Consider the following 13747-nt stretch of genomic DNA (forward strand, 5'->3'; position numbering starts at 1 on the left):
GCAAACTCCACACAGAAACGCCAACTGAGCCGAGGATCGAACCAGCGACCTTCTTGCTGTGAGGCGACAGCACTACCTACTGCCCCAATGCCTCACCGTCCTTGTAATTCAAAACACTTAAAAATCACAAGGTCTTTTTATAAATATATACATTCACAATTTGCCACAGTTTTCCAGTGAGGATTGGGTTTAGCGGTCACGGTGGGGTATGGTTATATAAAAAGTTGTTTTTACTGTATAACAGGGGTTCTCAAACTCAGTCCAGTGTCCTGCAGATTTTAACTCCAACTTGCCTCAACACACTTGCAAGAATGACTACGTTTACATGGACATCAGTAATCGTATTAAGCTGTGGTCACACTCAAGTTTGAACTTGCGAAAGTCTGTCGTATGGCGCTGCTAAAAGGGGCGGGATTAAACAAGATTGATAGAGAAATAATTCTGTAAAATAACAGTAAATGTACTGCCAGTTTACTACAAGATGTTTGTAGCATTATAAACAACACCAACCCAGATGATATATCACTATAAACTATTAAAAATATTAACAAAAGTCACTTTTTCAAACTTTTCAAGGTTACACGCTGTTGGAAGACAAATCAAGATCCCATTATGCAATTCAAAAGCATAAATGTGGAAAAATAAAAGCATGAATCATAAAATTGAGAAAACCTGGTAATTTACGGATGTTGTACAGTGTAGTTGATCTCTATAAGCTGGTTTATGAGGACATGCCTGATGTCCTTGTAATTCAAAATGCTTAAAAATCCTTAAAAGGTCCTTTGACGTTCACAGTTCGCCACAGTTTTCCAGTAAGGATTGGTTTTAGCGGTAGGAGAGAGGTATGGTTATTTAATTATTTATTTTCACTGTATAACAGGGGTTCTCAAACTCGGTCCGTTGTCCTCCAGATTATAACTCCAACTTGCCTCAACACACCTGCAAGAATGACTACATTTACATGGACATCAGTAATCGTATTATTTGTCTTTATGTAAATAAGACAATAATATGATTAGTGTTTTTATATGAGTTGGTTTTTGAATGTTCCTTTCCTGATCCCATTTGACATGTTATAGCACATAATTCGATAAACGTCTTGCGTCATCCCGCTATCCACATTTCCTGCAGAGTTTCATGCAGTTTTAATTTGTCAACTTTAACTTTAACGACAGTTTCACTTTCATTCAGCGACTGCTTGAAGAGTGTTGTTTTAATGGACTTTGATACTGCACGCCGAATGGAAAGAAAAAACTTCTGCGTTTCACGTCTGTGGTCCTTTACTGACTCAGTAGGTGCAGAGAATGGTGTCCAACAGCCGTGTGTGTATGGACTATTCAGTCGCAAAATGCAGCGAAAAGTCCTACACGATGGTAATAGTTTGATTAAAGTGTTTACTGTCTGTACTGCACTTCAATATTGCCACTAAAATCAACACACTCCACATGTCTTAATACAGATTCTGTTTATTTTGATTATGACTTTATTTAGAGTAAGGTCATCAAAAATTGCTGTTTACATGGTAGACTTATAATCCGAGTATTGAATTAATTGTATTAAAATTTTATATATATATATATATATATATATATATATATATATATATATATATATATATATATATATATATATATATATATATATATATAAGATTATTTGTGTTCATGTAAACGTACTCAATGTTTCTAGAAAGCCTAGTACAGGGGTCACCAACCCTCTTCCTCGAGAGCTACCTTCCTGCAGAATTCACCTCCAAAACTGATCAAACACACCTGAACTAATTAATAGGACCTAAAGCAGCACTTGTTAATTGATAATCAGCTTGATTAGCTAGCCCAAGTATGTCTGGTCGGGGTTGGAGCTAAAATTTTCGGGACACTGGACCTCCAGGACTGAGATGGAGATCTGCTGTATAAAATACATTACATCTATGAAGTGTCCTAAAACCACCAGTACAATCCAATATGTTGTGAGTGAGTGTGTCCCAAATCACATTTTTATGCAGTGTTTTATGCCATTTTGTAGTTTAAACAGTGTAAGTAGTGCATATTAAAAAAAAATAAGTGCAGTTTAAATACTCGGATGATGCAGTTGTTCAAATGTTAAAAAGAAGTATGGACTGTTGAATGCAATGCTTTGCTCATGTAACGAAAGGGCCGGAGCAAATGGTTGCTGAGGTTGGATTACTTGATTGTGCAAGCAAATTTCTCCTACATGAGGGATTACATTTAACTATTAGTAGTAAGATATTGGTATGATACTATTTGGTAGTTTGGTAATTTATTTCACTAATCTGGCAACCTTCAAACATTTTCTAGGACACAGGTGTCAAATCCAGTTCCTGGAGAGCCAGAGCTCTTCACAGTTTAGTGTCCTACCCTGCTTTAACACACTTATCCGTAGGTTTCAAACAAGTCTAGAAGGACTCAATTAGTCAGGTGTGTTTAATTATGGTTAATGCTGAACTGTGCAGAGCTACGGCCCTCCAGGAACTGGATTTGACACCTGTGGTCTAGGACGTTGTCTACAGTCAGAATTATTAGCCCCCCTTAATTACTAGACTCCCTGTTTTTCTCCCCCCAATTTATGTTTAACAGAGAGAAGATTTTATTCAACACATTTCTAAAAATAATAGTTTTAATAACTCATCTCTAATAGCTGATTTATTTTCTCTTTGCCATGATGACAGTAAATAATATTTGACTAGATATTTTTCAAGACACTTCTATACAGCTTAAAGTGACATTTAAAGGCTTAACTAGGTTAACAAGGCAGGTTAGGGTAATTAGGCACGTTATTGTATAACGATGGTTTGTTCTGTAGACAGTCGGAAAAAAAATTGCTTAAAGGAGCTAATAATATTGACCTTAAAATGGTGTTTAAAAAATTAATAACTGATTTTTTTTCTAGCCGAAATAAAACAAATAAGACTTTCTCCAGAAGAAATATTATCAGACATATCGTGAACATTTCCTTGCTCTGTTAAACATAATTTGGAAAATATTTAAAAAAGAAAAAAAAATACAAAGGGGGGCTAATAATTCTAAAATTACCTGTATGTATTCCCATTTAGTAAAAAAACTACATGGTTGTGTGGGAAAAGTGCATATGAGCGTAGTGTATAGTGTGCAGTTTAAAACACTTTTGTGTGTGTTTGGGTCTGTTTGTGTGTGTCTCTGTTTGAATTTACCTGTTTTGGTGGTTTACAAGGAGATTTCTTCGCATACTGACATGGGTAAAGTTGTATTATGGTGGTTTATAAAGACATGCCTGATGTCCTTGTAATTCAAAATGCTTAAATCATACTTTTTTAACATTAAAATTTTGCACAAAAGGGTTTTTGAGATTATTATTGCTTATATACATGATATTGCTGTCAAACTGTTGTATAAACGCAATATCACACTTGTAGCACTGCAATATGGCTGTATATCAGCACTGCTTTCTGTGAGGGGTAGGGCAATATAATAAGCAATTTTTACTGTACAAAATAAGTACCGCACATGTGGGGCTAATTTACCAGTCCAAACATTCTGTCACTGTCTAAACACTGCTAAAGTGCCAAGGGTTAATGAGGAGATCTAATCCACAAACAGCAGCAGGAAAGGCTTTGCGCCTCTTTAACGGTGAAAGAATGATTGACAGTGTGCTGATAGTCTTCTGATGTGGCTGATTTCATTGCGCTGGGTTAGAGTTTATTAAAATCATTGACAGTGAAACAAATGTTTTGTGGTGGATTGTCTTTAGACTCTTTACTGTACAATTCTGTTTTATTTATTTGAATAAACAAAAATTATAGCAATCAGCCTTTTTTTTTTTTAAATGATACAACTACACTATAGGAAAATGTGAAGCCTGACAAAAATATGACTTCCACTAAAATATTAGGCAGTCATTTTCAAAATTGATAATAAGAAGATTGTTTCTTAGGCTCATGATATCTGAAGGATTGTGTGACACTGAAGACTGGGGTAATGATGCTATAAATGCAATGTTAAATCAGAGGAATAAATTATAGTTTAAAGGTATTCAAAGACAAAAAATATTAATAAAAAAGTTAAAATTATATATTCAGATAATGCAGGAATTGGGATTTTAAAGCATTTTATTTTAAGACACTAATAGTTATGCCCCATACTTCCCAATCTTACTGTTTGCAGTTCTTTGTATTGAGTTCTCTAAAATGTTAATTTTAAAACAAAAAACTAGCCATTATTAATAAAATATGAGCTAATTTGAGTACATTACTAGCAAAAAAAGAGAGAAATAAATCTGAATATTAGATAAAGTCAGGTGCAAAATTCTGTCTTTTTTTAAAAACCAAAATCTTAAAATTGATGGGTGCGTTTAAAAAAAACCTGAAACTGTGCTGCGCATATTCAAACCTAATGCAAAATGAAATGACCTTTTGATTCAAGTGCAATTAAAAAAAAACAGAAATGTAATGAACAGTGTGCTGAGTACCTGACTGCGGATCTGTCGGCTGGTAGTCGGGGTCAGGTACTTGTGCTCCAGATACCAGGCTCTCTCCTGATACACCAGACTTGTGCCGTGAAGGAGGCAGAACTGTTTTAAAGGCAGAAAGTATTAATTGAGCAAAGGCTGTGAATACTGATGTACATGTGATTTTTCAGGGTTTTTTGTTTGTAATAAATTTGCAACAATTTCAAAAACTCTTTTTTTTCATATTGTCATAATAGGGTGTTGTGTGTAGAATTTTGAGGAAATAAGTGAATTGAATTTATTTTGGAATAAGGCTGTAGCATAAACAAATTTAGCAAAAAAGTGAAGCGCATTAAAAAAATGAAGCGCTATGAATACTTTCCGGATGCACTGTACACAATGGTCACAGATTTCAAAAATGCATATATGCAAATACAGTTTTGCTAATCATTCTTCTACATAATGCATTGTAAACTTACTGGGAACTGATAAAAAAAAGAGCCTCAGTTCCTTGATTCTGATTTCAGATATTGGGAAACAAAAATTGCATGTGAATCCAGGGATATCATTTCTCTGTATCATTATCTTTATTTCTGTAGCTGGTATCAAACTGGCAAACATACTTATTGCTAACTTTACAGTATATCACTGAAAGATGCATAAGCAAATGCTTTTTCATTGACTGTAAGTTAGGGCTGCAACTAACAATTATTTTAATTATCGATTAATCTGTCGATTATTTATTCGATTAATCGGATAAAAAAAAAAAAAAAAAACAAGAAAATCATTCATTTCCAACCCTTTTATTAAAAAAAGCTCATCCCTGAGCTGTTATAATAATAATAATACAAAAAAAATTAACTAGTTTTGTCCTGTTTTCAATTTAAATATCTAAATGTTTTTAAATCAAGATACATACTAGACACATGAAATAGCATAAGAAATTATGTCTTCTTTTCTGAAAAAAACCCTCCTCTAAATTAAGTGATTGCTTGCTTAAAACAAGCTAAATTATATGCCAATGGGGTAAGAAAAAATATCTTAATAAGATATAATTTCACTCTGCCTATATATTGTCCATATAATAGTTTTCAGCATTACTTCATTTTCTCATGCCATTTTTCGTGTCTGCTCTTAATTTAAGATTTTGTAGATATTTGAACTGGAAACGAGACAAAATGACTAAGAAAGAAAAGTTTTCTGCAGTCATACAGAATCATACATGACAACAGATGGAAAAAATGAATGATCCAAAAAAGGCGAGTGAATAAAAATATGTCTTTAGTCTTGCAATGCAGAGTAACTCTACCACCGATGCTTCACTGCTGTTATTAACCCTTTCACTGCTGAGTTTAAAAGATTCTATCTGGCCCCAGGAGTCTTGGAACATTCGCGATGCATCATGTGTCACGTGACACACCCCAGCCACAATAGCGCTGTATGACAGATGTATCCCTTTTACTGAGTTATTTCTGTTTTAATTTATATTCACACGCTTGCTCATCATGTCATCAACTACCCTATATTCCACTTCACATAAGCGTGTAAGTGATCGTGATCTATAACGTGAGATGGACCTCGCCATGTTTACTTGCAACTGCTGCCTAATTCAAAAAAAGCAGAACACTCAGCATTCAGCAGGTACATTCATGTTACTCCAAAAATACATGCAAGGAAGTGGCTGGTGAACTTAGAGAAGAGTAGATTCAACTTTATAATTACTTTCACTACGTCTAATGTGTATCTGATATGAATAAAACACATCGGCAAATTATATTTGAATGGATTGTTAGACTTCCTTGTTTGGTTTATAAACTCTAAATGTATTGTTTTACTAGTACGTGTGTGTATTTACACATCTAAAACATAAATTAAATATTAGGTGGTTAAAACGCTGCATAATTGTGATAAGACACGTCTTTCTCAGCGGGGTTAAGTTGGTTTTGTTTTCGAATAAAACCATTAATGGTCACACTTTACGATAAGGTTCATTAGTTAATGTTAATCAATGCATTTACTAACATGAACAAACAATGAACAATACATCTACTACTGTATTTGTTCATCTTAGTTAACGTTAGTTAATGAAAATACAGTAGTTCATTGTTAGTTCATGTTAACTCACGGTGCATTAACTAATGTTAACAAGCATGGACTTGGATGTTAATAATGCATTAGTAAATGTTCAACTATGATTAATAAATGCTGTACAAGTGTTGTTCATAATTAGTTCATGTTAGTAAATGCATTAACTAATAAACCTTATTGTAAAGTGTTACCAAATGAATAAAAGAAGCACTTTTCCGTCGGTCCCTTACTGAGAGCTCTGTTCAGCATGAGCTCTCCCAGCTAAACGCACATTGCGACTGCTAAAAACAAATACTTAAAAATGCTTAAATATACCGATTATTATTGTTTTTATTACTGTTTCATCCTAAAAATGTACAGTTTATTCAGATCTATTTTTGTATTGAATTTTATGAATAATTAATGTTGAACTATAATATAATATATTGAATATTAATGTGAAATATTGAATAATATGATGTATTGTTGATATTTTATTTAATTATTATATATAAATATCATCTTTTTCCTTTTTTTTTGCTACTTTTTTTCATTATATATGTATGTTACTTTTTATGTAAACTTTATAACTGCTTTGGCAATACATTTGCAACAATTGTCATGCCAATAAAGCAATTATTGAATTGAATTGACTGCTTAAACGGCGCAGTGCTCGTAATATCGAGCGTGGTAAAAAGAAAAAGGCAGCTGTGAAACATAAATTGCTTTGTCTTTTTGTAGGAAACACACTTTAGATCTTTTTAGGGTAAGAGTTTTTTGAGTTAATGCCGTCTACCACTGAATGTTTCAGGAATATCGAAAACAAAACCAACTTAACCTTGCTGTCGTTCTCTGGCTCAGCGCCAGATACAAAACACCAGCATCAGGGACTTTACGGTTCTCACTTCAAAACGGAACAAAAGCAGGATTCTGTAGTGGTTTACCCAGTTGTTACTCCCTTCCGCATCATTCCTGTCTTTGAGGCGCTGAACTCTGTATCAGCGTGCGAGAGAAAGAGAAAGGCCGTGTTCACTCCACTACCACGGAGCTGATCAAACGTCTCTGTGTCGCGCAACACAATGAATCGATTATGAAATTCGTTGCCAGCACTTTTAGTAATCTATTTTTATCGATTTAATTGATTCATTGTTGCAGCCCAACTGTAAGTCCAAATGTACGCCATTTTTACAACGCATGACATCATTTTTATCCACAACCTCTGCAAATTAACCTGAGCATGTTCAATCTGAAATTCAAGCATCCTCACTATATAAAATATAAGACATACACAAATGTTTCTTGTGTATGTAACTTACTTTAATTGATTGATGAAAGTTCATTCGATTCAACTATTCATTTATTTGTCGGCTTAGTCCCTTTATTAATCCATGGTCGCCACAGCGGAATGAACCGCCAACTTATCCAGCACGTTTTAACCCATCTCTGGGAAACATCCATACACACACACAAACATATACACTACGGACAATTAAGCCTACCCAATTCACCTGTACCGCTTGTCTTTGGACTGTGGGGGAAAACGGAGGAAACCTACATGATCGCAGGGAGAACATGCAAACTCCACACAGAAACGCCAACTGAGCCGAGGTTCGAACCAGCAACCTTCTTGCTGTGAGGCGACAGCACTACCTACTGCGCCACTGCGTCGCCTCGATTAAACTAAATCAATACATTTTTCACAGTGCAGTCACATGATGCATAATCACACAAACTGATGCTGTTTTATATAGAATGTCTTCTAGAAAGAGGAAGCGCAAACAACACACATGTCCTCCCTGTTCATTGTAAACAAACCTTGCTCACGTGCGAGTTTGCACTTGTGTTTACATCATTACAACAGAAATCTCACACTCCCAGACTGTTGTGAATGACTGTTTGCTGAGGATGTGGATTAAAGTTAATAATGCTAGAAATAATATTGTTTCCTGCACTGACCCTTCACTTTATATCAGACGACCTCCCAAATTATTATAACAAAGTATTAATTTCTTTTTTATGTGTTTTACTCAGTGCCGGATGACTTGATTTTATTCATCACCAGAGATTCAGCTTTCAATCTTCTCTAATTTTCAGAAAAACCTTCAATCTTGGATGAACTGAGGGTGAGTGTATTCAATTATTTCTGCAATTATTTCTAAAACTCAAGTTGAGCATGTGTGATGCCACTAGCATTGCGATACAGGACAAGGTCTGCTTAACAAGTCAAAACCGCACATTTCTCTGGATTTTAAAGTTCTGTGAAACACTTACGAAGAACATTCATTCATTTTCCTCCAGCTTAGGCTCTTATTTTTCAAAGGTCGCCACAGTGGAATGAACCACCAACTATTCCGGCATACATTAATACATTTTACACAGCTGATGACCTTCAAGCCGCAACCATTACTGGGAAACACCATACACACACACTTATACACTACAAGCATTTTAGTTTATTCAATTCCCCTAAAGCGCATGTGTTTGGAGTGTGGGGAAAACCGGAGCAACCCGAGGAAACCCGCAACAACACGGGAAGAACATGCAAACTCCAGACAAAAATCTCAACTGACCCTGCCAGGACTCGAACCAGCGACCTTCTTGCTGTGAGGTCAGTTGGTCTGTCAGTAAGTCAGTCAGTTGACAGTAGCCTTGACTGGATTCATGTGAGAACAGCAGGCGCGAGAGAATCTGAAAAAGCGTACACAGCGGCCTCTGGTGGATTCACGAAAAAAAAAAAGCGGTCTCCAGAAATGTATATAGAGGTACGTAATCAGAATGAGTATGGGTTGGTATGTCGACACATATAAAGCCTATAAATGTATACGCAATATGTCAATTGTCTACACTTTTTTTTTTAATAGCTAATTTTCCACATTTTTGCCTGTACAGTAGTTTATTTTTTTTACGTCGCAAAAAGAATTTGCAAGTGCTCTTAATTAAATATTCACTAGTAGCTAACGAATCCCACTTGTTTGGACTACTTATGGCTTGTTTCCACTGACTGGTACAGTACGGTACGGGTCGGTACAGGCCACCTTTATCAGGCTTGCGTTTCCACTTCTAAAAGGGTACCAAGGGTACTCTTTTGGTGGGCGTGGTGCACGACAGAAAGTTTCAGTCAACTTCATTTTTGCTCGAGAAAATGTCAACAGTAAAGCTGTACGGGTCGCTCACATATCATATGAGAAGCACTTCTCACTAAACAGACGCTTTATACACATAAATACTTGTGTATAAATGTTTATTACTAACTTTTCTATGAGCATGAGTTGACTATAACTGCAGATCAATGACAGTGTGAAATAGCCGAACTGTAACGTCTGTGATTATATAAAATAAATAAATAAATGCAACATATATGAACACATACAGACCCTTACAGTCTCCAATGTGTTACCAATTACAGAAAAACTACACACAACAGACACTTAGTCCTTATTTAAGTTAAAAAAAACACAAAATATAGTCTACAGTCAGAGTAGACCTCTCATCTGTGTCTGTAATCTTCAGCAGCACATGTAAGCTCTGTTAGAGAGTCATTCCATTATTCTGAGTTCATAATAGTTCAGAAGGTGATGATAATAGTTAAACATGGCAGTTTGTTCATGTTTGCTGAAAAAATAACGGGCTCTTTTTTACCTGGCTTCACTCTCCCGTTTGTCAGTTTCAGACAGGAACGGGTTTCAAAAGCTTGTCAATAATCAAGCGCACGTTATTATCATCAGCTCAAGGAGTTTGTTATTTCAGATATAGACGCGCAGCGAGCGCAAGCAAGAAAGCGAAACCGATACAGACAGGCTTGTAAAAAAACTATAGGGCACAGGGTAAATCTGCTCTTCTTCTTGGCTTTGTGGCTGTTCATCAAGACGACAAGGTTTGTTTGATCCCGAGTCGATCATGGCTCAATATTTTTTATATATATATATGTTTACACTTTAAAAGATCTCTCGGCTGTGTATTTTAAACATGTGTTTTTTTTTTTTTTCATTCTCGTTTGTTGCGTGAGTGAATTTCGTATCTCTGTAAACCAATAGAGCTCAGCTGAGCGTCTAGCTCCGCCTTTTGGAAACATCTCTCATGTTTGGTACCCTTTTAAAAGGGTGCCGAAAAAGTCGTACTGTACAGTTCGGTTCTGTACGCCTTTTGACAGTGGAAACTGCCATAAAAGCGTACCAAACCGAACCGTTCCGTACCACTAAGTGAAAACGGTCCATTAAAGGGGGCATGAAACCCCCCCTGTCACTACCGCCGTGACAAACGAGATATTGGATGTGAGGAACTGCTGGAAGAGTGTAGTTTTAATAGAATGTTTGATACCACACAGCGAATGGAAGAAAAAAATTCTTGGTAACATAGATGCACTCGTTAGGTAGCGTCAAAAAGCCGTGTGTGTATAGACTATCCTGTCACAAAATGCGGCAAAAATCTTACACGATGGCAATAGTTTGATAGTTTGTGTTTACATTCGGAGAGCGGCATTAAAGCGGATATTTCAGTCTATAATATTGTAGTGATATTAAAGTACTGTAAACTCAGTCACTCAATTGTTTGACTAAGGTCTGTCTTTAGACACTGAAAGAGTACTGCTGACAATACTAAGTTTGCCTCTGAATAAGCAAACAAAGACCACTGATCTTTCACTTACCAAATCTGTAAAGACAAGACAATGTCTCTACCAACTGGAGCTGTGTCTTTTTTAAAAGGAGACTAGCGGCAAAACCTGATTTCACCATTTCCAGATAAGGAAAGCTCTCGGGTAAAAAAACGTTCCTTACAAACGTATTTTTGTCACGTGTTAGCAGAGCACTGTAATCCACACGAGTCCAGCTGGGCTTTCATAGCAGGAAATGAAAACAAAAAGCACAGTTATAAATGCAACACTGACGACCCGTGTTTCCAAACAAGTCTTCTTCTTCCACTTGTTATTTTGGTTGGCAACACATCGTGGTGTCTCTCTGCCATCGGAACACTGTAACAGGTAAAAACAGTCTTTGAAGCCGGTACAGACATCCAGTCTCCATGCTGGAATTGACACAAGGATCTAATCGGCGTGACGCAGCTTCAACATTTCTTTTTAAACCGGAAAAAAAAATTGATCGAAATAACGCAAAAACAAATTTCACTTTTTTGTGTTGTATATTTGTCCTAATAGTGTTTTTAGCAGTGTGGGACACATATATCAACATCTCAAAAAATGTGTTTTGCTGTTTCATGACCCTTTAAAAAGCTATGCCTCAACACACCTGCACGGATGTTTCTAGAAAGCCTATTAAGAGTTTGATTAGCTGGCCTAGGTGTGCTGATTGGGGTTGGAACTAATATTTGCAGGACACCGGCCCTCCAGGACCGAGTTTGGGCATCCCTGTTCTAAGGTGTGCTGTTATTTTCAGATATATGCACAGATAAAGTAGTTCCGGCAGATTTTGGGAACATTATAGTTCCATATCACTTCGCTGAATGATTTGAGTTATAAGACAGCTACAACTAGGGATGGCTGCCGAAACTTGGTACTTTATCGGTATCTGTGCTAAACTATAAAAAAAACAAAGTATTGATAAGCTCTGACAATAGCGGTTCTGCTATCGGTACTGGAGAATTATTTCTGAATAAACATTACTTACAGTGTCTTAATTTAACAGACCTTTTCTAATTTGCGATATTTGATATTCGTCAGCACAGTTGGTAATCTCACATGAGAAATGCTCGTGTTTCCGGCGAGCGCGTCAAGTATAAAAGCCTTCACAGTTCTCGGCTGTGCATGCGCACACAGCGGAGGCTCGCGCTAAGCGCACACACATAGCTTGTGACAACAGCTTGCGCACACACACCTCGTAAGCTTGCAGAGTGAACAGCGACAATGCCCATTGCAACAAACGCAAACCAGTTGTTTTCTAATCGGCGTGACGCAGCTTCAAAATTTCTTTTCAAACCAGAAAAACGAATTTGCTCAAAAACGCAAAAACAACCTATTTTCACTTTTTTTGTGTTATATATTTATCCATATAGTGTTTTTAGCAGTGTGGGACACATATATCAACATCTCAAAAAATGTGTTTTGGTGTTTCATGACCCTTTAAAAAGCTGTGCCTCAACACACCTGCACGGATGTTTCTAGAAAGCCTATTAAGAGTTTGATTAGCTGGCTTAGGTGTGTCTGATTGGAACTAATATTTGCAGGACACCGGCCCTCCAGGACCAAGTTTGGGCATCCCTGTTCTAAGGTGTGCTGTTATTTTCAGATATATGCACAGATAAAGTAGTTCCGGCAGATTTTGGGAACATTATAGTTCCATATCACTTCGCTGAATGATTTGAGTTATAACACAGCTACAACTAGGGATGGATACCGAAACTCTGTACTTTATCGGTATCTGTGCTAAACTATAAAAAACCAAAGTATTGATAAACTCTGACAATAACGGTTCTGCTATCGGTACTGGACCGCCGTGCTATCGTCGTGACGCAGCTTCAAAATTTCTTTTCAAACCAGAAAAACGAATTTGCTCGAAAAAACGCAAAAACAACCTATTTTCACTTTTTTTGTGAAATATATATGTCCTAATAGTGTTTTTAGCAGTGTGGGACACATATATCAACATCTCAAAAAATGTGTTTTGGTGTTTCATGACCTTTAACAAGCTGTGCCTCAACACACCTGCACGGATGTTTCTAGAAAGCCTATTAAGAGTTTGATTAGCTGGCCTAGGTGTGCTGATTGGGGTTGAAACTAATATTTGCAGGACACCGGCCCTCCAGGACCGAGTTTGGGCATCCCTGTTCTAAGGTGTGCTGTTATTTTCAGATATATGCACAGATAAAGTAGTTCCGGCAGATTTTGGGAACATTATAGTTCCATATCACTTCGCTGAATGATTTGAGTTATAACACAGCTACAACTAGGGATGGGTACCGAAACTCTGTACTTTATCGGTATCTGTGCTAAACTATAAAAAAAACAAAGTATTGATAAGCTCTGACAATAACGGTTCTGCTATCGGTACTGGAGAATTATTTCTGAATAAACATTACTTACAGTGTCTTAATTTAACAGACCTTTTCTAATTTGCGATATTTGATATTCGTCAGCACAGTTGGTAAACTCACATGAGAAATGCTCTTGTTTCCGGCGAGCGCGTCAAGTATAAAAGCCTTCACAGTTCTCGGCTGTGCATGTGCACACAGCGGAGACTCGCGCTAAGCGCACACACATAGCTTGTGACAACAGCTTGCGCACACA

At 36.6% G+C, this 13747-nt stretch overlaps 1 protein-coding gene across 5 annotated transcripts in view; it reads right to left on the minus strand.

Annotated features, from left to right (window-relative positions):
- acoxl (acyl-CoA oxidase-like) overlaps positions 1–13747 on the minus strand; it is a 134452-nt gene that overhangs the window by 19739 nt on the left and 100966 nt on the right. For 3 of the 5 annotated variants that reach the window (XR_012388955.1, XM_692467.9, XM_068213114.2), the window contains one exon: positions 4465–4566. The exons of the other annotated variants lie outside the window; for them this stretch is intronic. Coding sequence is in view for 2 of the 3 variants with exons in the window: in XM_692467.9 (XP_697559.4) it covers positions 4465–4566 (102 nt within the window). In the remaining variant the exon portion in view is untranslated. The remainder of the gene's footprint in view (positions 1–4464; positions 4567–13747) is intronic. 5 annotated transcript variants of the gene reach the window in all.

Source organism: Danio rerio, chromosome 13 (assembly GCF_049306965.1).
Source record: "Danio rerio strain Tuebingen ecotype United States chromosome 13, GRCz12tu, whole genome shotgun sequence".
NCBI classification, from domain to species: Eukaryota; Metazoa; Chordata; class Actinopteri; order Cypriniformes; family Danionidae; genus Danio; species Danio rerio.